A 27,522-nucleotide genomic window follows, 5' to 3' on the forward strand; every position below is an offset into this window, starting at 1 on the left:
TCCCCTCTTCCTCCTCTTTCCCCCCTTCTCCTATTCCAACTAGGAAAGAAGGGAGTCCTACTCCCGGTGGGAGTAGGACTCCCCCCCTTGGCGCGTCCTCCTTGGCCGGCCGCCTCCTCCCCCCTGGCTCCTTTATATATGGGGGCGGGGGCACCCCATAGACACAAGTTGATCTACGGATCGTTCCTTAGCCGTGTGCGGTGCCCCCCTCCACCATATTCCACCTCGGTCATATCGTCACGGAGTTTAAGCGAAGCCCTGCGCTGGTAGAACATCATCATCGTCACCACGCCGTCGTGCTGACGGAACTCATCCCCGAAGCTTTGCTGGATCGGAGCCCGGGGATCGTCATCGAGCTGAACGTGTGCTGAACTCGGAGGTGCCGTACGTTCGGTACTTGGATCGGTCGGATCGTGAAGACGTACGACTACATCGACCGCATTGTCATAACGCTTCCGCTTACGGTCTACGAGGGTACGTGGACAACACTCTCCCCTCTCGTTGCTATGCCATCACCATGATCTTGCGTGTGCGTAGGATTTTTTTTTTGAAATTACTACGTTCCCCAACACAAACCCCCTTAAGTCTTCATGCATTTGACGATTTCATCGCATGGCACCCCGATAAAAAAGGGATGTTCTTCGTTCGAACAGCTTATAGAATCCAATGGTTACATAAATTTGGGGCGCATGCAAATGACATCAGTCGACCGGGAGGTTCTGCTACTCCAGCGGTATGGAGTACATTATGAAGCTACAAATTCCACTTAAAGTTTCAATATTTTGCTAGCGTTTACTACACGGAATTCTGCCCCTAAAAGGTATACTCGCTAATAGACACGTTGGGGCAATTGGAGGGTGCCCAATTTGCCACAAGAGCTCTGAAGATATTCATCATCTATTCTTCACGTGTATTCATTCAAGAGGTATGTGGAGCCGACTTGGATTCACAGATTTCATCAACACCGCAACACATGTTGATAGATCTAGGTCGGTTATTATGGAGTATATCTTGTCTATTGATCAAACGCCACTACCTCTAATGCCGACATTGGAGATTAAACAGGTCGTAGTGTTTGGATGTTGGTACCTCTGGTGGACACGCCGCCTTATAACACATAATGAGAGTTGCCCGCCGATGGTAAGATGGCCTTTGTCGGTCTTGGCAATTACAAGCAACTATCAACGAGCCATGGCGAAGATAGTTGTGACAGAAGAGGAAAGATGGTTGAAGCCAGACCCAAAGTTCATCAAACTTAATGTGGACGCGGCCTTTTTTGCAGAGCAAGGAGTTGGAGCTACGGCAGCAATTATTAGAGATGAACGAGGTATTTTCCTTGCAGCTCAATGTAAGTTTATCCCATATGCAGCGGACGCAATGACATCAGAGGCAATGGCGATGAGAGACGGACTGAACTTGGCAAATAGCCTAGGGTTCCAGCGAGTTGAAGCGGAATCCGACTCTCTAACGGTGATCAACTGCTGCTCCGGTCAGAGTACTTGGTGGGATGCGGCGGCAGTGATATTCGCGGAATGTGTGGACATCTCTACCTTGATTGGGAAGGTCAACTTTAAGCATTGTTTTCGATCAGCAAATCAATTGGCGCATGTGCTAGCTAATTTTAGTTATTGTAATAAACTTTCTTCTAGTTGGACTGACGAGCCTCCAGATTGTCTGGTGAGCAAGCTCTTAGACGATGTATCTTTATGCATTAATCAATAAAGCTAGCCATGATGGCCTTCCCTCAAAAAAAAGGACTCTAGGACGTGAATTGATGTAATTTCTTGTAAGGAAAGCCAAGATGAATCCTTTACTTATACGGAAAGTCCAGCCGCCTCTTATATATGTTGGGGGTGATGGTCGATTGAAGAACACACAATCGAACAAATCAACATACTACTTTTTCATCTACGCTTTATCTCTCCACCGTTTTTCTCTCTCGTTCTTCGCTGTTCTTCGTGTTTGAGAGTTGCGAATCTCGAGGCTCTAGGGGCGAGCGAATCGACCTAGGGCAACCCATAGCCGCCGCACTCCCTGACGGGGTCCCTCCCGGGGGTGTGGGGTTTCGGGTCTGCAAAAGCGCCTGTCGACTGTCTTGCGTATCGCGCTGTCGGTCAGGTCTCCTTCGACGTGAGCTGCGATGCATCACCCCCGGCATCGAGGGTACACGTGACATGTTCGTGTGTCAACACACTTTTCATTATAGAACTTGGCTTGTATATTCCAACGATGGGCTTCCTTAAATTCCCTAGGTCTTCATGAGCAAGCAAGTTTGATGCACACCCACTTAGTTTTTTTTGAGCTTTCATAAACTTATAGCTCTAGTGCATCTGTTGCATGGCAATCCCTACTCACTCACATTGATATCTATTGATGGGCATCTCCATAGCCCTTTGATACACCTAGTTGAGGTGGAATTATCTCCTTATTTTTGTCTTCTCCACAACTACCATATTCTATTGCACCTAGTGCTATGTCCATGGCTTACGCTCATGTATTGCGTGAAAGTTGAAAAAGTTTGAGAACAACAAAAGTATGAAACAATTGCTTGACTTGTCATCGTGCATGATTTGAATTTTTTGTGTGATGAAGATGGAGCATAGCCAGACTATAAGATTTTGTAGGGATAACTTTCTTTGGCCATGTTATTTCGAGAAGACATGATTGCTTTATTAGTATGCTTGAAGTATTATCATTTTTATGTCAATATTAAACTTTTGTTTTGAATCTTATGGATCTGAACATTCATGCCACAATGAAGAAAATTACATGGATAAATATGTTAGGTAGCATTCCACATCAAAAATTCAGTTTTTATCATTTACCTACTCGAGGACGAGCATGAATTAAGCATGGGGATGTTTGATACGTCTCCAATGTGTATATATATATATATTTTGATTTTTTTTCATACTATTATATTATCTGTTTTGGATGTTTTATATGCATTTATATGATACTATTTTTGGGACTAACCTATTAACCTAGAGCACATTGCCAGTTTCTGTTTTTTCCTTGTTTCTGAGTTTTGCAGAAAAGGATATCAAACGGAGTCCAAACGAGCTGAAAATTTACAGTGATTTTTTATGGACCAGAAGAAGCCCCTGAAGCACAAGAGTTGGGCCAGAAGAGTCCTGATTCAACGACAAGACTGGAGGATGCTCCCACACCCTAGGGCGCCCCCCCCCCTGCCTTGTCGCTGGCTCGTGGACTCCCCTAACGTGAAACCAACGCAAAAAATTCCTATAAATCCAGAAACCCCGAGAAAGAAATCTAGATCGGGAGTTCCGCCGCCGCAAGCCTCTATAACCATGAAAAACCAATTAGGACCCCGTTCCAGCACCCTGCCGGAGGGGGAAACCATCACCGGTGGCCATCTTCATCATCCCGGCGGTCTCCATGACGAGGAGGGAGTAGTTCACCCTTGGGGCTAAGGATATGTACCAGTAGCTATGTGTTTGATCTCTCTCTCTCTCTCTCTCTCCCTTTCTCTCTCTCTTGTGTTCTTGATTTAGCATGATCTTGATGTACCGCGAGCTTTGTTATTGTAGTTGGATCTCCCCCTCTACCTTCTTGTGATGAATTGAGTTCTACCTTTGATGTTTCACTATTATTGGATTGAAAACAATTATAGATTTGAGAACACTTGATGTATGTCTTGCGTGGGATACTCGTGGTGACAATGGGGTGTTCTATTGACTCACTTGATGTATGTTTTGGCACTCAACTCGTGGATTCCCGAGGTTACATTGGGGTAATCTATGTGTAGGGGTTGATGCACGTTTTCGTCCTTATTTCTCTGGTAGAAATCTTGGGGCACTTTTTGAGGTCTTTATGTTGGATTGAATATTATGAATCTGAAGTTGTTTGATGCATGTCGTATAATTAACCCACGGATACTTGTGGTGACATTGGAGTATCTAGGTGACATTAGGGTTGATTGATGTGTGCCATATGGTGTTATTTTATTATGAACTCTAGGGTTGTTTGTGACACTTAGAGGAATAGCTCAATGGATTGGTCAGAAAGAATAACTTTGAGGTGGTTTCGTACCCTACAAGCAATTTCATCTTATGTTCTCCATGATAGAAACTTTGGAGTGACTTTTGTCCCACGTTTAGGGATTGCCATATGATCTAATTATGTTATCATTGTTGAAAGAACTTGCACTAGTGAAAGTATGAACCCTAGGCCTTGTTTCCATGCATTGCAATACCCTTTTTGGTCACTTTTGTTACTAGTTACCTTGCTGTTTTTATATTTTTAGATTACAAAAACCTATATCTACTATCCATATTACACTTGTATCACCATGTCTACGATGAACTAGTGCACCTATACAATTTACCATTGTATTGGGTGTGTTGGGGACACAAGAGACTTTTTGTTATTTGGTTACAGGGTTGTTTGAGAGAGACCATCTTCATGCTACGCCTCCCACAGATTGATAAACCTTAGGTCATCCACTTGAGGGAAATTTGCTACTGTCTTACAAAACTCTGCGCTTGGAGGCCCAACACGGGTCTACAAGAAGAAGGTTGCGTAGTAGACATCAATCAACATGGTCTACCACTGTCGAAGCTAAATTTGGAAGATCCCTCGATGGGTATCATAAGTTAGGCTACTTGGTGCGATAGTAATAGGGACACAATATTTACCAAAGTCTGGGCTCTCATGAAGGAGATAATACCCTATTTATACTCTTTACTTTATTGCGTTGGGGTGTACGAAGAATACAAAGTATCAGGAGATTGTAAGTTGTTTATCGATAAGTCTGAACCCCAGTTTATATAGTACACCAGGGACCCTAGCATACGTGGATCCTAGTCGGCTGCGTATGGGGAGGTAGTGTCCTCTACGAATCCAATTTCTTCTCTTATACGTCAAGTATTCTAGAATCTTCCGATTATAAGCCATGGGCTACCCAATGTGGCCTGGGACAGAATTAACAAAGGGGTCCTTAGCCCGGGAACTGTCATGATGAGATGCCCCTTAGCCAGGACACCACCAGTTTATTCATCACTGAGCAATATGAATGGGAAACTAAGAGTGAACATGGAGATAATGGGGAACAAGTTGATGATGAGTCTAGGTAAGAAGAAAGAGGTGGAAGTGATATTCAGGATGACCTAGGCGATTGCTTTATTTCCTGTGGTGTGCATGTTATTAATGCAACTAGAGAAGAGAAGGGGCAACACCATAATATTTTTCACACTCTTGTCACCATCGAGGACAAGGTTTGCAAAACTATTGTTGACAATGGAAGCTACAACAACATTGGAAGTTCAAATTTAGTGGAGAGGTTGGCATTGAAACAAAGAAGACACCCAAGTCTCTATAAGATGCAATGGCTCAATGATTATGAAACACTCTGAGTGAGTAACTTGGTGACCGTTCAGTTTTCCATTGGAAAGTACCTGGTTCAAGTGGAGTGTGACACTATGCCAATGCAAGTCTGCCAACTATTGTTGGGAAAACCTTAGTTGTTTAATCATGATGTTCAAATCACCGGTCGTGTTAATCGTCTCACATTCTACTATGAAGGAGAGCACATATCCTTGCTCCCTTCAATACCTGTAGGATCGAAAGTATGTCTAGAGGGGGGGGTGATTAGACTACTTGACCAAATAAAAATCTATCATTTTCCCAATTTTAGTTCTTGGAAGATTTTAGCAACTTAGCACGGTTCAAGCAATCTTAACACAATTCAAGCAAGCATGCAAAGAGTATATGATCAGCGGAAAGTAAAGCATGCAACTTGCAGAGAATGTAAAACGGAAGGGTTTGGAGAGTGCAAACGCAATAGGAGACACAGATGTTTTTGTCATGGTTCCGATAGGTGGTGCTATCGTACATCCACGTTGATGGAGACTTCAACCCATGAAGGGTAATGACTGCGCGAGTCCACGGAGGGCTCCACCCACGAAGGGTCCATGAAGAAGCAACCTTGTTTATCCCACCATGGCCGTCGCCCACGAAGGACTTGCCTCACTAGGGTAGATCTTCACGAAGTAGACGATCTCCTTGCCCTTACAAACTCCTTGGTTCAACTCCACAATCTTGTCGGAGGCTCCCAAGTGACACCTAGCCAATCTAGGAGACACCACACTCCAAGAAGTAACAAATGGTGTGTTGATGATGAACTCCTTGCTCTTGTGCTTCAAATGATAGTCTCCCCAACACTCAACTCTCTCTCACAGAATTTAGATTTGGTGGAAAGAAGATTTGAGTGGAAAGCAACTTGGGGAAGGCTAGAGATCAAGATTCATATGGTAGGAATGGAATATCTTGGTCTCAACACATGAGTAGGTGGTTCTTTCTCAGAAAATGTATGTTGGAAGTGTAGGCATGTTCTGATGGCTCTCTCCACGAATGAAGAGTGGGTGGAGGGGTATATATAGCCTCCACACAAAATCTAACTGTTACACACAACTTACCAATCTCGGTGGGACCAAATCGTTAAACTCAGTCGGACCGATTCAGCAAATGATGTGACCATTAGGATTTTTGGTGGGACCGACATGCAACTCGGTAGGACCGATATGGTTAGGGTTAGGGCATAACGTAATCTCGGTGAGACCGATTACACAAACTCGATGGGACCGATTTTGGTAATGGACACACAGAGGGTTGGTCAGGCAAACTCGGTGGGACCGATTCACTCATCTCGGTAAGACCGAAACATTACAGAAAGGAAGCAGAGAGTTTGCATTGTAATCTCGGTGAGACCGATCGGTCATCTCCGTTTGACCGAAACGTTATGAATGGAAACAGAGAGATTACAACCCCATCTCGGTGAGACCGAGATCCCTATCGGTGAGACCGATTTGCCTAGGGTTTGTGGCAGTGGCTATGACATCTGAACTCGGTGGCGCCGGACGAAAAGAATCGGTGGGGCCGAGTTGGACTTTCGGTTTAGGTCATATGTGGATATGAGAAAGTAGTTGAGGGCTTTGGAGCATATCACTAAGCATTTTGAGCAAGAAAGCCATTAAGCAACACCTCATCCCTCCTTGATAGTATTGGCTTTTCCTATAGACCCAATGTGATATTGGATCACTAAAATAGAAAATGTAGAGTCCTGTGCTTTGAGCTTGAGCCAATCCTTTTGTCCTTAGCATTTTGAGGGATCCACTTTTCTCATCCATGCCATGCCAATCATTGAGCTTTCCTGAAATATTTATCTTGAAGTAGCATTAGCTCAATGAAATATATGTTGTTAGGAATTACCAAAACCACCTAGGGATAGTTGCACTTTCAATACCCGAAGAGATATTAATGGACTATCTCAAAAAGAAAGAGGGAGAGCGAGATCCACCAACACAGTGTGTGTGTGTGTGTGTGTGTGTGTGTGTGTGTGTGTGAGAGAGAGAGAGAGAGAGAGCTCGAAACCAAACAAAACCCCACAACTCAAATTAAGCAAGACATGGGAAAATAGGGATTTGCAATGATGGCTAGGAAAGAGGATATTAGGGAATTGAGAGAATCCAATTCTTCATTCTTTGTACATTTATGGACAATTTCCTTAATTGCTCTACTTCTCTGTAACCATTATAAAACTTAGAACTTAGCTCAGTTCCATAACAACTGATAGATCAAGAATAATCAATCTTCAAAGTTTCGGGCATCATTTTTCCAACCAAGATCCTTTTTTGTGAACGTGTCTGGAATTACTTGGGCATCTCATGGAGTGTTCACCCAAACCAGACTACTTTTGAGATGGCTTGCAATGCTAGAAAGGACTTTGGCTACCCTTTCTTTTCTGAGGTAGTCTTCACGGCTACTTGGAATATTTGGATACAAAGGAATGGGAAGATTTTCAGAAATGAGCTGCCTACTTTCAGATCCTGGAGGAGGAACTTTGTCCATGATATTTCTCTGTTAGCTCATAGAATCAAGTGTAAATATAGGAATAGCCTAACTTCTTGGATAGCTTCCTTACCCTAATATCTCTTTGTAAGTAGCCTTTAACCCATAACCTTATTTCTTTTGTTATTTTGTAACTTTGTACTTCTTGTGCTACTTGGCTTTAATAAAGGACTGTGAGGCTGTTGCCTTGCAGTATATAGTCAAAAAAAAGCTTCCCAACCATGTCTCTTCATGTATGACTCCTAATAACCATCTTGATTAGCATCACTGCTTCTCCTAGGCTTCTTTAACCTTGCGCTTTATACAACAATGCCTAAGGATCAATACGATCGTCGCCTGCAATGTCTCAATCCTAAATCAACCAGTACCACATCATCATCCGCCCGGGTGACGAAGATCTCCACTTTGGCCGCCTCATGTTGGCCCAAAGAAGCAGCGCAACTCCCAGTCACATCCTTGTGTTATTTAATCCTCCACGCCCGCCTCTCCGATGCCTCGCAACAAGCTATGGGGTGGTGCGGTAAGGGAAGGACCTATCGACACAACGACTGATGGTGCACTCAGAGAAGATGAAAGGAAAAACTAAAAGAGTAAAACAATGGGACATTATTTGTTGGTCCGCTTGGCGATCTCCTGACGTCCGCATTTCCCTGCGTCGTCGTTCGTCCTCAAATTTGGAGCTGTCATGTGGTTGGCGTGTGTGGCCGACTATTTGATGGGGTCTTCCTGTGGCTTCATGGGTTGTTGCAGTGAGGGTATTGTCGATGGATGTCAATGGCAAAGTTGAAGTTGCTTGCTCGAGGAGGAGTAATGACGATGTTGCTTGTGTGCTATCTCAGGTGCTTCTCTCCTTGGCAGTGTGTGTGATGTTCTGGTGTGTACCATGTCGGCCAGTTGTATCGGTTAAACCCAATTTCTTGCATTTAACCGAGAAATTCTTACTTCTCTTTAATTTGTCAAAATGGCAAGTTTTCACCTCGAAATACCTCAAGATGAGGAGCAGGACCCACAAATCATGATGGGGCGGATCCGGAGGAGGAGGAAGATCTGGCTACGGGCTTCACCATGGAGGACACAATAGCGGAGTTCGAAGTCGCCCAAGAGGAGGAGGCGGTGGAGCAGACCTTCATCCTGGAGTCCATCCAGTCGGATGCTGTCGTGGAGGCCAACCGGCAGATGCACCCATCTACTCGGATTCCGACATGATAACTATGGACATCTCCAACGATGAGTAGTCTAGGGTAGATAGGATATCTACGTAGTACATAGGCTTTTTATTATGCATGGCTTATGGATTTAACGTATCAACTTTTAGGTACTTGGATGCAGCGGACATATTTTGATATGTGACCGATCACTGCTCATGGACGCGTCCGTGGGCGTTTTAGGGCTCGGATTTGGTGTCATGGTTGTAGACGCTCTTAGCCATCTAGAGATCTATATGCCTCTAGCCATGAGGAAACAAGTGAACCTATTATGGATGGATAGATGTAATTCCGCCCCCATCCCCTGACCAGAAGCTTTGATTTCATCCTCAAAAGTATATGTTTCCCGTGCTTTGAGAATTTCACCATGCCTAGAGACTTGATTATTTTCTCCGAGCCATCAATCTCACGCGTTTGGTGATAGTGGTACCTTATTCACCTATTGTCTTGTTATTCTGGTCTGGGTTTGGAATATCCTCTACCATGGAGCCGCGAGGAAAGGTCCACCCTTTCCTATAACTTGTTAAATAAAATAGAATATTGATAGTAGGAACATATGGCATCAAATATTAACCCAATCCAATGAAGTACCTAGTATGGTAGTACCTACTAGTGCGTACGATACAAACAGAGGTGCATCACATGAGAAATGTCAAAGTAGGTAGCGAACTCTCAAAGTTTGAATACCATTTGAGCTACGGTCCATGTGTACGTTTTCATTGTACACACTAGGCTTTAGTTATTAGATCTGTGAGGGCCACCCAATAATTCTTACTAACCAACTATTGTATTACCCATTTGGATTATTTTACCTACAGTCGACGTCTTTTACGTTTGTTGACACTTTGTAGTGCATGGAATGTAACCACCTAGCCGCCAGCCGGCCGGAACAATTGGTTGCTGCATAGTCAAGCCGAACAGTGAACAAGTTTAGCAAATTGAGAATATTAGATTTGTGCAGTCCGTACACGTTAACTACTTTAATCACTAACACGTTCTTTGATAGGGTCCAAGAGTCACCCATCAAACTCGGTAACACGCGAGAAATAAGCATGCATGAACCTTGAGGCTTAACCACCCCAAGGCGGAGTCATGTCGCACGCTTTAAAAAGTTCTTTTCAAAAATTTGTGTTGTCAGATTTACTGATTCAACATCTTAAGATGGAAATAGTGTTCAAACACGCATCATGCATATGTCTACCAGAACAAATGACTGATATCTGCTACTTGGTTAATCGAGTTGCTTTTACGTTAGAATTTAATTAGCTAGTTCATCCCGTCTTGGTGTGTGTGTAACCGTGTATGTTGACTATTTTTGAAATTACCGGCGAGTAACATGCATACACCAATGCGCGTCTAGACGTCTAGAGCTAATCCTAGATTGCATAGGTAACAATTATAGTGACCCAAGGGCGGTTCTGGGCGCGTACCCATACATTGGCGGTGATTGGAACGTGTGCAGGATGGGGTGTCTTCTTCATCTCCTGGTATAGTGGATTCACCGGTGGGGATGGCCTCTAAATGGGCTTTGCAACAGGCTCATATTTGGCTACTTTGACAGCAGCATTGGCTCAGTGGCATACCAGATTATCCCCAAAATGCTACTTTGACAGTGCCCGGATCCAGACTGCTTACATATGACAGCCCTTCCACACTCACAAGTCTCGTTCACGTCGGTCTGGAGTTTAACTTGGAACTACTTCCTCCACATGTCAAAGTGAGGCTTGACGTTGCGGAAGCACTCACAGAGATTAATAAAGCACGCGATGTGCAAGCTAGAGTTGGGTGTGAGGTGCTGCATTTGCAGGCATTAAAATTGGAGAATACCATAGTAAAAGAGATGGATTGGGTAACTAAGACCGCAAAGGAAGAAAGGGATGAAGCTAACCCGTTTGTAATCCTACGACTTGGGCACGTTCTCCGTGAAGACGCAACTGTCCTCCATCTTGATCACCAGTGAATAGGGAATTGCGACAGTAGGTTCCAAGAGGCAGCCGATGTTAACAAGATGCAACAACATAGTGCCAGTGATGGTGCATGTCATCTATTCGCCCTTCGTCAATAATGGCACCTTCTCCTTGGCCTTGGCAGTTGTGGTGCTTTTCCCGTGCCGGCGATCTTGTCGTCCCTCATCCGATGCTTGGACTTGGGAGCCATGGAGCTGCGGTGCAACAAAGCATGGAGTAGGTGTGCAAGGAAAAAGAAGAGGAAAATGGGCAGGCACAGAAAGGTTTTCCTCCGTTCATCCCCTCTTTCTAAGCGAAAGGAAGGAGGAACGACGTCAGTAAAGCCCCTCCACGTGGTAGGAAATCCCTTCACATCCCCACTAATGCCTCTTAAAGTGCATGAGGATCAAGGGGTTGTCGTTAATTCTCAAGGAGATCAAGGCACACACCGCCGTGAGATGGGATGTGGCCTATGTGGGGCCTCCACACGTCATTTTGACCGGTTGTGAGACGGTGCACATGGGCCGGCTTGTCTGGGTGAAGAGACTAGCCGATCTGATTGAGAGCAAATCGGGTCCAACAATTTAACTAGTATTACGCGAGAATACGACGCGTGCAAGTCAGTTGTGCCTAAATATCAATGTGCAGCTCAATTATCTTCATCGAAAAGTCAAGACCGGAGTGGTTCATCCAACTTCGGGAGCAGTCAGGCTATAGGAGATCGACGACGAACTATTAAGGGAGCTTCGAAGAACCAATTTGAACCTTGGCAAGCGAGAAGGTAGTGTTGTAGATCGGTGCCGATCAGGAGGTTACCAAGCTTGAAGACTGGTCCAGGGGCTACTTATGGTGTTATAGCCTAGGGGTACCTCACCTTATAATTTCTGGTCCAAGTAGGCTGGTTCGAGGCCTCCTAGATCGATTTCCTCCCAGGCCATCATGCCGGTCCAAGGGCCCCGTAGAAGGAAGTCTTTGAAGGCCTTGTTATCCAAGACAAGGAAGCCAGAGCGATTCAAGACTCCCCTCCACTGATGTAGCCGACTAGGGCGTGCAACCCTATGGTCCACAGTATCTTATACATAAGCCAGGGTGGAGCTAGTCGATAGACACACTTACAATCTCTCAATTCAACAAAAACGATCACAATATACATGAGCATGAGTACGTTTTTTCCTCGCAAGGAGGGCCCGAACCTATATAAACATGTCTCATGTTTCCTCACTCCGACCTATTGACCATGCCGGGATACCCTACCGAGTGATCTACCCTAATCAGCGCCGACACTATGGGAAACAATTTTTTTACCCGAATAAAAGTGATTGACATGGCTGTAATAGTGAAATAGAAAGTAAAGTTTTGTATATTTGAACTTCTTTCAATTACATATAGCCCGAAGCACATATTTCTTATCATCAAATTCGATGTTCTTCCTTCAAGAAATAAAAGAATACACACTAATTACCTTTTCTTAGGATTTCAGCACAATTTGACTACCTACCATATGCACAAAAAGGGTTTCTACATAGCTAGCTTGTCAAAATTGTTACACTATTAATTAGTGATCAAGAATAATCCTAAATTTTCTCCAGGGCTTGGAGAATGTCATCCCTGAGATCCTCAAACTTCTCAACCCCGAAGCTAAACCTCACCAAGTTGTCCTTGATCCCATTCTTGGCCTTCTCCTCATCACTCTCCCCCCTGAGAAATACACAATCCATGCAATATAAGTCAAAATGTTGACCATAAATATATATAGTGAATCATCCTCTAAGATGCAAACGAGAGGAACTCTAGAGCGCCACGTACCAGAAGGACATGACCGCCGGCTGTTGCACGAGGCTCTCACACCCGCCAAGTGAGGTTGCAATGAAGGGTATCTCCAATGCGTCGACGAACCTCATCACGCCGTGCAGGTCTGATGCCACCTCAAAGCTGATGACGCCACCGCAACCGGTCATCTGGCTCTTGGCGATGTGGTGCCATGGGCTGCTGATGAGTCCAGGGTAGTACACCCGCTCCATCTTGGGATGGTTCTCGAGCAAGCGCGCCATGCGCAATGCAGTATGGTTTTGTGTTTCCACGCGAAGCGCCATCGTCTTGAGGCCGTGTATGATCATGTAGGCTGCGTCCTGCAATAATTCAGTTCCAGTGCAAGTGGTAAGCTTTAAAATCTAGTTTTCTTGAATAAGAATGAGCGTTAACTTATGTACTACAGTTAATATATACTACATACCGGACTAATGGCTCCGCCGAGATCGCGATGCCATGCACGTATCCTAGAGATGAGCGCATCCGAGCCGCTGATGCATCCTGCAATGACCTGAAATGGAATAACATGATGAGAAGTCTTAAACTATATAGACACTACTAGTGATCATGGAAGTAAAGGAGCAAAATGGCAGTGTAATTCTACGATCTACGAAAATACATGTGTTCTAGGGTAGCTACTCACGTCGTGATGGCCGGCAATGTACTTTGTGGCAGAGTGCACGACGATATCGGCCCCGACGGTGAGTGGCTTCTGATTGATGGGCGAGGCGAGGGTGCTATCGACGCACACCAGCGCCCTTTTGCGGTGACACAGCTCCGCGACGAGCTTAATGTCGATGCACTTGAGGTGGGGGTTCGTCGGACAGTCAGTGTAGAAGAGTGTCACCTGCATCATGGCCAAGCATCCCAAGAGTCAGAAAAAATCAACATACATGCATATGGATCCCTTGATTATATATGTGTTATGGAAATTAACTTACTTCGGCCTGGTCAACAACAGCCTTGAGTGTCTCCATGTCATTCAGCTCGACGAATGTCACCTTGATGCCCATCTTGGAGAGCTTGTCGCGGATGAAGGCACGCGCCTCGCTGTAGCACTCGGTGGTGGTCACCACGTGGCCGGCGCCGGGTGGCACGAGCGCGAGCAGCGTAGCGACGATGGCGTTCATGCCCGAGGACGTGACAAGCGTCGACTCGGCCCTCTCCAGCGTGCTGATCTTGTCCTCCAGGACCTTCACAGTGGGGTTGCCGTAGCGGCCGTACTCAAAGCTGTGGCGCCGGCCTTCCTTGAACGCGATGAGGTCGTGCGAGCTCTTGAACCAGTGCGTCGTGCCGCTCACGATAGGTGTCGCGATCGAGTCTGTGTCCATGGCGCCGTTCTTCCCCATCTTCTCCCCGGCGTGAACCGCCAGGGTCTCGTCTGAGAGAGTAGTATCTTGCTTCGGAGCCGTGGCGGCAGCAACGACACCGGCGTCATCCTGCTGCTCGGTGGTAGGGAGGGTGGAGCAGGCGGCGCTGCTCGGGCTCAAAGCGGTGATGCGCTTTGAAGAACGGCGAGCGCGGAGCAGGCGGCGCTGCTCGGTGGGCGAACCCTTGTTGACGAGAGGAGATGACGACCGCGCCATTAATTTCTAGTGGGATCGACGGAGAGTAGTGAAAACAGGTGGAATCGACGAAGAGCTCAGATAGGATGAATGAACAAGTTAGGCAGAGCTAACTGCTCGTTTGTGTTCTTGCTATCCATCAGTCTGGCTCTGTGAGCGTCGATTCATATCTACGTGTCAGCCTCCATATAGTATCATCCATTACCACATGCCACATGTGTCATCCATGCTCAGTCTCGCAAGCGTGTAATTAAGCCGTGTGGTAATTAAGATGTACTAGTGGATCCATGATTAATCTACTACATAAGGCATGTGATTAGTGAGCTGCAACGTGCCAGTGGGATTAAGAAATACTGACCTGGGCCACGACGAATCTAAGGGAAGTCTTAGGTCAAATCTGCGTGTTTACATCTACAACGCCGTACTGTGATCGATGCTGCGCTGGACAGGACCTCATCATTAATCAAAGCTGGGTCTGGTTGGGCTTTGGCGGATACCTCGCTAGATTTGAGGGAACAAACGAAACCAGTCCGGTAGGATCTACATGGAAGAAACAGCGGCGCATCAAATGGAAACCTAGGTATGAAACCACCGGTATAGAAAACGGTTTTGGAGGTGGTTTCTGGATACACCCCTTAGGCATTTCTAACCGATCCTCTAAAAATAGCGGAGTATTTGGTGGAGTAAACCTGTAGTGGAGTATTTTTACCGGTTTGTCTAGGGCACATCTATTTATTGCACATCTAAGTGACTCAATCAAACTAGAAAGAAAAAGACCAAAGGCAAAAAAATGCCTGCACGAATCTCTGTGTAAAATTAATGACATGGGACTTAGATGTGCAATACTTAGGGCACATCTAGATGTGCTTTAGCAAAACTCTATTTTTACTTCACTAAGTTTTCACTGGACCTAACCGATACCTTATATATAACAGAGTAATTTTTTTCATTTGGATTTCACTTTCGGACACCGAAACACATTTCTTTGCTTCTTTATTTCATTCGATGACATTTTGATATATTGGAGTGCATAATTTACCAATTTTTCGCTACGAGAACAAGACAAAAAAAAACAAGAACCACAATTTGATAATTTAAAAGATATCCAACTTCCATAACTGCTCCCACTAGTTGGATTAATATCTTCTCTATGTCTTCATTGTTGATTCTCTCTATTGACTTCTCGAGCTTGTATAGTTCTTTCTTCTTCGATTCTGAAGAATTTGACTTTGCTTCGCATCTAGTCTCATCTCTAGCCTCTATTCTCGCAACAAGTGCATGATCATCTATCAGATTCTGTACCATCAATTGACCGCTGTAATTTTCTTCCCAATACGAAAACCTGCGTCCATCCTACACACAAATTTGAGTAAACAATGAGCTATCAAAATTGCGCCGGCTACCGGTGAACAAGCGAATCAAAAGAAGCACATACCCCATCTTTTTTGCACTTGAACCACACCAATCTGGGATATTCCGGCATGGTAGAAAATCGGAGTAATAACTAACTACCTACATGCACATGATAATCCCTACACGCAGGCATGCAGCTCACGTGCTGCCGCACGACCCGGCTGCAAGACGCAGCACCGACTGTGCGCCTGCTGAGTCCACGATCCGCACCGGACGGACATGCCCAACTAATTGCATGCATTGAAATCTCTGAAAAGACTTATATTTAAAAATGAAGAGTGTTGATCAAGATTATGGCTAACAAAATAAACACGTGGCTGGTCACTTGTTGCACGTCTAACTATTTAATCTGGACCCTTGTACTTCGGGTCTAGTGCTACTTGTGAAGAAGGCCTCGATTTCGATATCTTGTGAAGGTGTGGCATCCATGGAAAAATGAAGAAGGTGACCAATATATAGCTAGCTCGATGGTAAAAGAAGGCAAGACCCCATTGGTGATGCAACTTTGCCCAGAAAGAAAAGTTTCCATCACACACACACACACACACACACACACACACACACACACACACACACACACACATCTTCTCCATTGCCATTGACCCGTCCAGCACACATAATCACCTTCCGATCGCCATAACTGTCACCTGCGCAACATACACTTAGCTTAACGGGTGGATGCGCCTTAACGCATGCATACACCTGTCAATCATTTGAAAAAAAAAATCACCATACTAATTAAATTCTATCGTATAAGCAACTTGATTTATTCAAAAGCAGACATCAACCGGATTGCTCTAGTAGGCATAAATCTGCATCAGGCATGTTTGCACGCTATTTCCGACTAAAGAAATTGAATTGGTAAATCCGTCTGCACAAAATTTGAAAATGACTTTAAAGTGGCATGACCACTCCACCTTACGGTGGTTAAGCCTCCAGGTTCATGCATGCACCATATAGATATGCGTGTTTCCGGCTGTCACCTGGTGTTACAAGTTTGATGGATGGCTCTTGGACCCTATTGAAGAACGTCTTAGCGATTAAATTAGGTAATGCGTAGCATTGCATAATTGAATATTGCCAATTTGCTACACTTGTTTCATTTGACTATGTAGCAGCCAATTCTTACAGCCCGGCGGTTAACCCCGGTGGTTACATTCCCTGCACCCCAAGGTGTCAACTAGCGTAAAAGACATCAAGTGTAAGTAAAATAATCTGAATGGGTAATACTATACTTGCTTAGCACAAATTATTAGATGTCCCCGATAGATATGATCACTGATTATAGGCCTAGAGATTCAATACAAGTGTGTATAGATGAAGACGTATACACAAACCATAGCTACAAAGTTAAGAAAATGATATTCAAAGTTTGGGAGTTCAGGAGCTCGTTTTGACATTTCCCATATGATGCAATGCACCTCTCCTGCATCGTATGTATTAGCAAGTAGGGGTACTACCGTACTAGACTACTAGGTAGTTCATTGGATTGGGTTAATATTCGATTTGCCGTCGCATCCTATGATTAATATTTTTATCTCCGCAAACATCTTATATGTAAGGATGGACCCTTCCTCGCAACTCCAAGGTAGAACATTTCAACCTGGGGAAAAGGTATGTTTTTTCACATGTTTTGAGAATGTGCCCATGCCGGCTGCTGCGATTGAGAATTTGCTCTAGGCCATCAATTTCACGTGTTCCATGATAGTAATGTGGACCACACCACAGCCAGACATAAAGGATAACCATCTCTAACACAATACATATCCGTACATGACATCAGAGGAATACACAAGCATGTGCTAAGACAGCCAAGCCGCTAGCGTGACACACATAGACCCATGTGAAATTGTGTGTGTGAACCTTCACAGCAATCTATCCATACGGTTACCATGGCCGTCCAGTTGAAGAACTCGCATCAACAGGGAAGCCAACCACTCACATCGACCAATACCCAACCACAGGAACTAAAACCACACATCATATGGACCACTCTTCCTGGCTCTCTATATTGTAGATGCACCACCACGCAAGTACCAAAGGGGGCGCGGCAGGATCACGGCCGTGGTGTTTGTGGGCTCAGGCAGGGGAAGGGAGGAGGGGGCGCGGCGGGATCACCACGGCGGTGTCGCCGAGAGCTACGCGGAAGATAAAAGGAAACATAGGAGAAAATTAAAAGGAAACGGAGTGACTGCGAGCGAGGCGGCTGGATTCTTCTAGCCAACCAACGTGCTAGCTAGCTAGCGTGGCAGCCAGCCTTCACATGTGTTAGCGAGGATGTGTAATGTGTTTGCTCTCCTTTCAAAAATGTGTTTGCTCTCTAAAGTCTAAACTATGCACATGTTGCCTTTTTGTATTAAGTTTGAGTTTGACTCATCTGTATTTTTTTTTGGAATTTGATTCTGTTTATGTCCCTCGTGAACTCATACTGACAGGCTACTAGGATGCGGAAACTGAAAAAGGTAAGAAATACCATACGTAGATGAATAAGGATTAGACAGTGTTGGACTAATATATATATATACATAGGTTAGGGTATACATGGTAAAAACATATATGGTTGCACATCCAATAGAAGTAAATACAAAATAAATTATCTTCAGGCGCTGTTGATCCTGATTCATACGAGTGCATGACAAATCGTCGGCGCCATAACACAGAGATTTACGTGTCATAGCAATAGGGTCTTTTGTTGTTCTCAATGAAGCTATTGTTTCAGATCTGGAAAATGATGACATGCTTGTCTTTCGTAATGGACATGTTGGATGTGGTATGGAGCAACTTGGCAACCACTTTATACACTTTGCCCCAAACATTGATGTTATGAGGGAACAATAACAATTGCATCTAGGTAAAATTACTTTGGAAGTGCTGCGGACTTCCGACGGAGTGATCAGCGGGCCGACGGACATGGGGAAGACAAAGTGATCTGCCACGGCTAGCCATAAACTGGTGTACTGATCGGCGTCGTGGGAAAGGAGCTCCGCGCGACCGTCCGTGCACATAATTTTACGTTTTTAGTTAAGATATGTCCAAAATGTAAAGTTTTTCATCCGATTGGTATGAAATCCGGCATGTTTATATAAAATCCAACCATGTTTGCATGAATGTTGCCCAGTTTGTATGAAATCCAGCCATGTTTGCATGAATTTCCGCCATGTGATTCATAAAGTGTTTGAAATATATGCGGGCAGCGTTGGATGGCGGCGTCCCACGTCCGTGTACGTGGATTGGACCCCCCCCCCCCTCCCTCCGCAGACGGATGCAGGATGAAATTTGCAGGTCGCCATTGGAGATGCCCTTAGGTAGCTAATTTATAGTGTTGCATACCAGCATTTGCAAATAGGTCACAACATTCTCAATACTCCAAAATAATTTGGACCTAGACGAGAGGCTAACGTCCACTTCGTTGCGTCCTTCTTCACTACTTAGATTAACTTTTTTTTTCTAGCAAGTTATTGATGTCAGTTGTTTCATTCTGGTTTATTTGTGTTGACTTGAATTTTAATAACGTTCTAGTGTTTTTTGTTAGATATGATATTTGTTCTGAGACAAGAATGGAGTTGTTAGATGCGTGGTTCTGGTGTCCATACACATTTGGGCCACGGTGACAGCTGATGGTGATTGTGTGAGCCCCTTAAGGGCTTCTATTCCATGCTAAAACCATAAAATTGTTACTGTAATGCTCACATGGGCCGCCCCAATAAGCTCTCTGTCGCTTAGCTTGGCTTCCTACTCCACTCAACCCCTTAGCTTTCTTTTCACCTGATCCACTTCTAGCTCAGAAGAAACTTGATTTCATTTTTTATTAGTAATTTTTTATTAACGAAAAATATTTTCATAATTATAGAAAGGAGATCTTGAATTTTAAAAAAATTGCGAATTAAAAACCATGATTTGTTTAAAACATTCGTTGATTTGAAAAACTAGTGATTTTTCAAAATATTCATGAATTTGGAAAAAATCATGGATTTTCGAAAGTGATCATGATTTGTTAATATTCATGAAATTTAGGAAAGGTTCATGAATTAAAATATTAAAAGGGAACATAATAAAAATAAAAAAAGACAGAAAAAGAAAAATAGAAAAGAATGGGAAATAAAAAATAGAGGGAAAAAAGTAAAAACTGTTGAGCCGCTAAAGAAAAAGCAAAAAACAAAAAAACCAGACAATACGTCATAGAACCTTCTTAAAACAGGAAAAATCGGAGAGTGCATTACGGTTATATAGCTATATAGGTATGCATTACTCTCAACTAGCTACACCCCTTACAAGTTGTGCCCATAGCGGCCCTCGCAGCACGCGATGCACCAAGAGACTTCAAATCTAGGAAGCTTTACAGGCTGTTACGGACTCCTTCCAAACATAATCTATGACCCCTGATTTTCATGGAGGTGGGCCCGCATCCTCCCCTTACCCCCAATCAAAAACTGCCACATCAAATCAATCCTTAAACTTGTGAAAGAAACATGTATGTGTAGCATTGCTGTTTAGTAGGTATGTAGATTCTAAATTACTGTGCTTTTTAATACTTTTGTTTTTGCAGCATTTTCTTTTCGAGATTTCGTTTTTGCATTATTTTGCTACTAACACAGCGCTTCTTCTTGTAGGGAGTTAGGCTCTAACTATAACGATCAAATAGTGTTGAGAGTGTTATAAAAAATTGTGTTGAGAGTTGGGACGTGGAAAGCCCGATTGTTTTCACATACGTGGCCCGAACGAAGTCCAGCCTTCTGCGCGCGAATAATGGTGAGGCACATAGACTAGCTAGAATGGCTACTACTCTTGATAGTGGTCGACATGTGTGGCTCATTGACCCTCCGGATCACCTTTGTATCCCTTCGAATTTTGAAACATGAAATAAAGCGCGATGTTCTTCTAAAAAAATATATTATGCGAAACCTTCTGAATTTATTTTTTTTATTATGCGACACCTATGGCGCAGAACTCCACAAATATCCAGGAAGAAATACACGAGGACCTGCCCGGAAGACCAGGATCGATGGCAGCACAGACACGTGCATCAGCTGCGGCGACGGCAGGCGACTTGTGGTCCAACCTTCCGAGCGATGTTCTCGGCGTGATCTATGACAAGATCGCGTCTCCGCTCGAACGCATCCGTTTCACCGCCGTGTGCCAGTCATGTCGCGTTGTTATGTCACCGCAACCGCCGGCGCCAACCTTTCCGTGGTTGTTATGTCGTGGCAAGGCGGAGCGTGTGTTTTGTCCCATGGACAACACACTCTTCCGAGTTTCGCTTCCGCCCGAGGCGGCCGGGAAACGGCTGGTCGGGTTTCACGATGGCGGCTGGATCGCCGCCACATCCAATAATGATGATCGTGCATCACTCGTTATTGCGAACCACTTTTCTAGCATCGAGGTGCCCCTTTCTGCCAAGCAACGCTCCACGCCAAGAATCGAGAAGTTGGTTTTCTCACAAGCCCCCACATCGGAACGATGTATCCTTGCAACAATCACACTGGAGTGTCTCGCAGTGTGCAGTCTCGGATATCGGGTACATGGCTGGTCGAAGTCTAAGGAGACATTAGGCTTCCACGACATTGCTTTTTGTAATGGAAAGCTATATGGCCTAATCAGGGATTGGAAGCTCGTCATGTTCGACATTGGTATGACTAAAAACGTTACGCCGGTGGTCACTGCCACGTACGAGCTAGGCACGCGCCAACTACCCACGTACAAAAGCTGGATAGTTGTGGGCGAATATAAGCTCTACATCAACGACAGCTACATTGCCATGCACAATGACAAACTATTGGTGACACTAAGGGTACACTGGTCACAAGAGGAGTATCGTCTTTTCAAGGTGTTCGAGGTCGTCAACACCAAGAATACCCATGATGACTATATGTGGAAAGAAGTGACTACACTGGACAATCATGCCTTATTCTTGAGTGCAACATGGTCCAAGGTAGTGCATGTGCCAACAGGCAAGCGTGGTGGAATAGAGAGAAACCACATCTACTACAACCATACCAACTCAACATTTTATGATTACTTAACAAGATGTGACAAGGGTGGCCATATATATTGTAGCGAGGAACAAAAGTTAGATGTTGTAGATGGGATCAAGTCAGTGGGATACAAGGTCCATGACCATCTTACTCTCGGGTGGCTTCTCCCTCCAGACTTTTAGCGGGTGCTCAGTGGTGTGAAAATATATTGACATTACTCAACTACAAATTTAAGGATTGCTCTGTTGTCTTTTGGTTGTAAAAGTCTTGGCTCCTTTTATACTTCGATTCATGTTTGGATTTCCACTTGAAACTTTGCAATAAAAGAGGTCGTAGGGATCAGCTAATGGAGGTCTAATTTTCAATTCAGAGAAGAAACGGGAAATCAAATACTAAAATTGGATATCTTCCCTGTTTGCATGGATGTCAATCTGGTAGACACAAATCATGATAAACAGTAGTACACAAATGAGAAAGGCAACAGTTAGTAACACAAATGTGTGCTCTTATAGTATTGGTCATATTGGTACGCTAACAACCGGGACAACCAGAAGACCGTCTTTCCGCTTCGAGGCGGCTCTCAGGGCCTCTTTCATATTAAGGTCCGCCGGGGCGATCCCGTGCGGCAACTCCCAGTCAAAGTGGTATAGAAGGCTAGCAAGCGCAAGTTCCATGTTTGCCAGCCCAAAGGTCATCCCAGGGCACATCCTCCGTCCTGCTCCAAATGGCGTGTACTCAAAGTCTGCCCCCTTGAAGTCAATATTGTTGACCTCAAACCTCTCCGGCATGAACTCCTCTGGCCTTTCCCAATGTATCGAATCTCTGCTGATGGCCCAGACATTCACAAGCACCGTAGCCCCCACTGGCAGGTCATATCCTAGTATTTGGCATGGTGCGCGGCACTCCCTTGGTAGCAGGAGTGGCACCGGTGGGTGCAGCCGAAGAGTCTCTTTGATGACAAGGTGCAGGTAATTTAAACTTCTCAAGCTCTCCTCTGTTACTGTTGCTTGTCCCTTGAGCACTCGCCGGACTTCTTCCTGCACCTTTTGCATCACCCTAGGGTTCTTCATGAGCTCGGCCATGGACCATTCCAACATCGTTGCTGATGTCTCACTACCTGCAATGAACATATCCTGCAATGGATTTCAGCGATTAGGGCATTTCTAACCGATCCCTTATCAGGCCATAAGAGAGTATATTTGCGTGTTTTCTCCTCTAAGTCACACCTAGCCGATCTCTTATACCAGTTAGTGGAGTAATTTTTTTTTACTCCATCCCTATTCTCTGGTGTATATTTACTCCGGCTCACGGCGGCCGAGTAAAATTCTCTCTCTCTTTCTCTCTTCCTCTCATCTGCCTCCTCTTCTCCCCATCGCACCACCATCGGCGCGTCCGCCTCCCCCTCTCCTTCCAATGGCCGGACACAGTGGGCGGAGGTGCTCTCCAACGACCGGCAGCTCGGATCCCCGACACCACGCATGCGGGTCATCGTCCGCCACTGCTTCCTCGAGCCACCGCCGCTGCGGCCCCCACCCAATTCGAAGACTTCTCAGAGCTCCTTCCGCTGCCGCCGCCGACGAGGACCTACCTCGGTATCCGGCGGTGGTCGCCTCCGGCAGCGGTCGTGGGGTGTGTGTGTGTGGTGGAGATCACCAACCGGGAGACCCACCAACGGCGGTGGATCGGGTCATTTGACACGACCGATCTCGCGGCCATGGAGTACGACTGGTGGCTGGTGAGGTACCACGGCGCCAACGCCCATCTGAATTCCCTGTTCGGGACAGCGCTGGTCCACCTCGTCTCGCCGGAGCCAGGGGTGGTGAGCGCTCGGATGGCGCGGGAGGTCCAAGAGGCGGGCGGTAGCCGCCGACGAGGCCTACATGGATGACCTCCGTCGGCAGCACCCAGAGATCGTGGAGGTGGAGCAGGCGATATTCGCCGTCAATGGCAGCGAAGTCATTGTCATATCTAACGTGGTGGAGGGAGGCAAGGAGGGCGGCAAGAAGGGTGGTGAGGAGGAGGAGATCGACGTCGAGGAGTGGTGGAGTGTCTTCCCCGGCGACCACGACGACGACACTGGTCTGGACCTATCTCTCACGACGAAGGACTGGCTCGACCTTCAGTTCGACCGAATTTGAGTATAGTTTAGTGTAAGTTAATAGTGTAGTTTAGTTTAAGTTTAAATTTATATTTTAATGTTTGGTTGCAAAGACTATCTATGTTGAACTCATGTTTAAATGCATGGACCTTTCAGTTCAAATTTGATTGAATTTAGGCAAATTTACTTTTTCTCCGCTACTTTAGGGGATCGGCTAGAACTGACCAAAATTTAGTGGAGTATAAATACTCTAGGGTTTACTAGGCTGGATATTCTGCTATTTTTTATGGATCGGTTAGAAATGCCCTTAGTGCCTAACAATACTGTAGCTAGCTGTTTAGTGTCATGACTCGAGATTCATGATGCATGTGGTCGTAACTTACCGCCATCACTGCTTTGATGTTGTTTGTGGAGAGCGCGAACTCCAAGTGGTCATCTTGGTTCTGGATTCTCAAGAGGACGTCAACCAAGTCCTCCTCCTTGTCACATGCGGCTCTGGGCACTCGATGCTCCTGGATGATGGTTTCCATGAAAGCCATCATTGCCTGACTCTGCCGCTTCATCCGGCGCGGCATCCGGCTAACGAGCATCGCTAACCGGGATGATGGGTAGAGGTCCGGCAAGCCCGGCCTCGAGAATAGCTCGATACCTTCCTCCATTAACCGGAGGAACGTCTCCCGGTCCTTGAACCGACTTCCTATCATGGCACGTACCGTGGAGTCATTCACATACGATGACAATAGTGTGCCGAGGTTCACGGCCAACAGCGATGGCGTCGATGCCACCGCCTGAAGGAGGTGCTGGACCTCCTGCTCGCGGATGCCTCTGAAGGACTGGACGCGGCGTGCGCTGAGCAGCTCGATGGTGCAAATCTTGCGGAGCTGCCTCCAAGCGCTGCCATAGGGGGCGAAGATGAGGCCCTCCGAGCCGTCAACAAAGATCAGCTTCATAGTCCTGCTGATGGGGCGTGTGGCGAAGACGATGTCGTGCATCCTCATGACCTCATGGGCCGCCTCCGCCGACGATGCCACCACGAGGGGCAGGCCGCCGAGCCGGAGCAGCATCAGTGGGCCGTGGCGCTGGGCAAGATCACACAACTTGTGGTGCGGGAGTTTGCCAATCATGTGGTGCAAGTGGCCGATTATCGGGAGTGCCCATGGCCCCGGCGGCAGCCTCAGGCCGACTTGCCGGCGAGCTGAAAGGGTGAAGTATGCCAGTGGGATGATGACTAGAAGTGCAAGGAAGAGCACATAGGGATGGCTTGCATCCATTGCTTTGGGGTGCAGTTCGAATTGCATGGTGAGGATGAAAGAAGCAACTCGATCACATGCTTTCTATATAGTGTTCAGAGCTATCCTTACTGATCATAGTTGACAACGATGGATACTTTTGTGGCATTCATGCACTCTAAAAGTCTAAATAGATGATGTATAATAAATTCCAACGACCAAACCTTAGTACTACTCCATCAGCAAATTAGCATTGACGAACTTGGCCGTTACGTCATTTAGTTTACAAAACTGCCGCCAATACTGAGCAGTACTAATTACTTTAGTCCATTATTAGTTAATTCCATCTGTTTGCTTGGTTCTGCTTAGTGAAAAGAGGAAATTGGTGGACTTTCCCAACCATTGCACTCTAAAAACGTCTAAATAGATGATATACTATATAAAATCCCCAGCACATCATGTACTGGGTAGTTTGCTATAGCATGCCATCAGCACATCAGCTTTGACGAACTAGGCCGTCACGTCATCTATTTTACAAGCAGCCACCATTATTGAGCAGTACTAATTACTTTAGTCCATTAGTTAATTCTATCAGTGTACTTGATTCTGCTCAGTGAAAAGAGGACTTTCCCAACTATTGCACCGACTGATTCTTTTGGAATCTTTAATTGATGCCTCAAATTATCAAATCTAATGGTTGCCTAAAGTATACATTATGTATTGCTGTCTTTGACCTTTTCCAATAACCTAACTTGTGGTGTCTGATTGTTGAGTGCATAAGTGAAAAAGCAGAGGCTGCTAAGAAGCAATTGGTCAATTCTTACATCTCACCCTTTATCCTTACGTGACAGACAGCCTTGCAATCACATTCTCAGCAATTGATCAGAGATAACACACACTATCTATATATCACATAGGCACATACACACATTCATATTAATCTCATAATTGCATTGCATTTTTTTACTCTGATGGTAACATAATTCATAATGCATTCATGGATATTGAAATATTCACATCTAACAAAATACATGATTTAAGTTTTAAATTCTATAAGGTTTATATTAAGTAGCACTGCATGGAAATCTCTTTTAGAAATTGTGTTTTGTGCAGTACCCCAAAAGGTTAGAATACTAACAAGCTAAAATCGATATATCTATTTCCACAAAATAGGAAATATATTGAGCTTAGTGCTAATAGCATTGAATCATAGCTTTTTAGGTCTTCTCTATCTTGAACACACTAGCCATGTTGCGCGCGATGGCACGCCGCTCCGCGTCGATACATTATCTCTACTTCTAATGGAGCAGTTGGTAGTCCCGTTTCCAGTTTTTTTTTGTCCCACCTCCCATGGTTTATTTGGTATCTCCTCCCACCTTCGCTGGTTTTTTTTTCGTAGATTTTTTTCGTCCCCTCCCCCCACATCATCGTTTTATTTTCGCGTCAACCACTCACATAACGAAAGAAACCTGAACAGATCAAAACTTCCCATATTGGCGCAAGTTATTTAGTAATGTAGAATCAATCACGAACAATCTCTAAAGATCAAATCTAAATTAATTAACCTCACCTTAAATCACTCTCTCACATTAATTAGAAAACAAATAATTGATTTTCAGAAAAATCGCTCAATCACATTAACCTTACCTTAACTCACGGGTGATAATCAATCTCCAAACAAAGGAAACAATACATCGAGGGAGCAGTAAATAAACTCCGTTTCTTATGACATGTATATGATCTTCCCTTCCCTCTCCGTTGTCGAGCGTTCTTGATTCTCGAGGCCAATGTTTGGGCTGCTTAGCTGGGTCGCGACGGTGCCGAAGGACGAGGACGGCGAGGCCGGGTGCCGCGGCACCGTGTTGGCCGCGGCCGGTGAAGGGGGCGAAGAAGGGCGGCTTCCCTGGCCCTGGCCGTGGCCGTGGCCCTGGGAGTTGGTTCGGTGGAACCGGCACTTGAAGGACCCGGCGTGGGTGGTCCCGTACCCAATAAGATGGATATGTGTGTGTGTGTGTATGTGTTAGAGAGAGAGGGAGTGGGGAGAGAGAGTGAGGAAGAGGGAGGGAGAGAGTGTGTATGTGAGGATTTGATGCTAAAAAAGGTCGCTAATGTCACTTGATATGTATGAGAATATTAATATTGAACTCTTAAAGTTAATGTGGCCCCGTTTCAACGCATGGGCGTTCTTCTAGTATGTGTAAATATGCTATTCTTGTTTTGTGTGATGAAAAACAAGAGTTCCTGCTATCCTCTGGCTGTTGGCCGGCTGCTGAGCAGACACAATTGGTCCCCGCTTGGCACTGCCTTGATTGGGAGACATTATCTTGGAGCTCCACTGTCTTGTGGAGCACCTTTGTGAGACTGGCCAGGAGGTTTGTGTCTCCTGGGGTAGCTTGGAGCTTATCAGCGAGTACTG

At 45.3% G+C, this 27,522-nt stretch overlaps 2 protein-coding genes across 2 annotated transcripts; both read right to left on the reverse strand.

Annotated features, from left to right (window-relative positions):
- Nucleotides 1-12,594: 12,594 nt before the first annotated feature.
- On the reverse strand, nt 12,595-14,415 carry LOC119367034 (probable cystathionine gamma-synthase 2). Its single transcript, XM_037632667.1, has 5 exons — nt 13,771-14,415; nt 13,473-13,676; nt 13,254-13,340; nt 12,827-13,149; nt 12,595-12,718 (listed from the first exon to the last, which is right to left on the reverse strand). The coding sequence occupies exons 1-5, from the start codon at nt 14,413-14,415 to the stop codon at nt 12,595-12,597; spliced, it is 1,383 nt and encodes a 460-aa protein (XP_037488564.1).
- A 7,882-nt stretch (nt 14,416-22,297) lies between these two features.
- On the reverse strand, nt 22,298-25,016 carry LOC119367035 (cytochrome P450 71D11-like). Its single transcript, XM_037632668.1, has 2 exons — nt 24,261-25,016; nt 22,298-22,912 (listed from the first exon to the last, which is right to left on the reverse strand). The coding sequence occupies exons 1-2, from the start codon at nt 24,999-25,001 to the stop codon at nt 22,298-22,300; spliced, it is 1,356 nt and encodes a 451-aa protein (XP_037488565.1). The 5' UTR covers nt 25,002-25,016.
- Nucleotides 25,017-27,522: the final 2,506 nt, after the last annotated feature.

The sequence above is a fragment of the Triticum dicoccoides genome, chromosome 2B (genome assembly GCF_002162155.2).
Source record: "Triticum dicoccoides isolate Atlit2015 ecotype Zavitan chromosome 2B, WEW_v2.0, whole genome shotgun sequence".
Lineage (NCBI taxonomy): Eukaryota > Viridiplantae > Streptophyta > Magnoliopsida > Poales > Poaceae > Triticum > Triticum dicoccoides.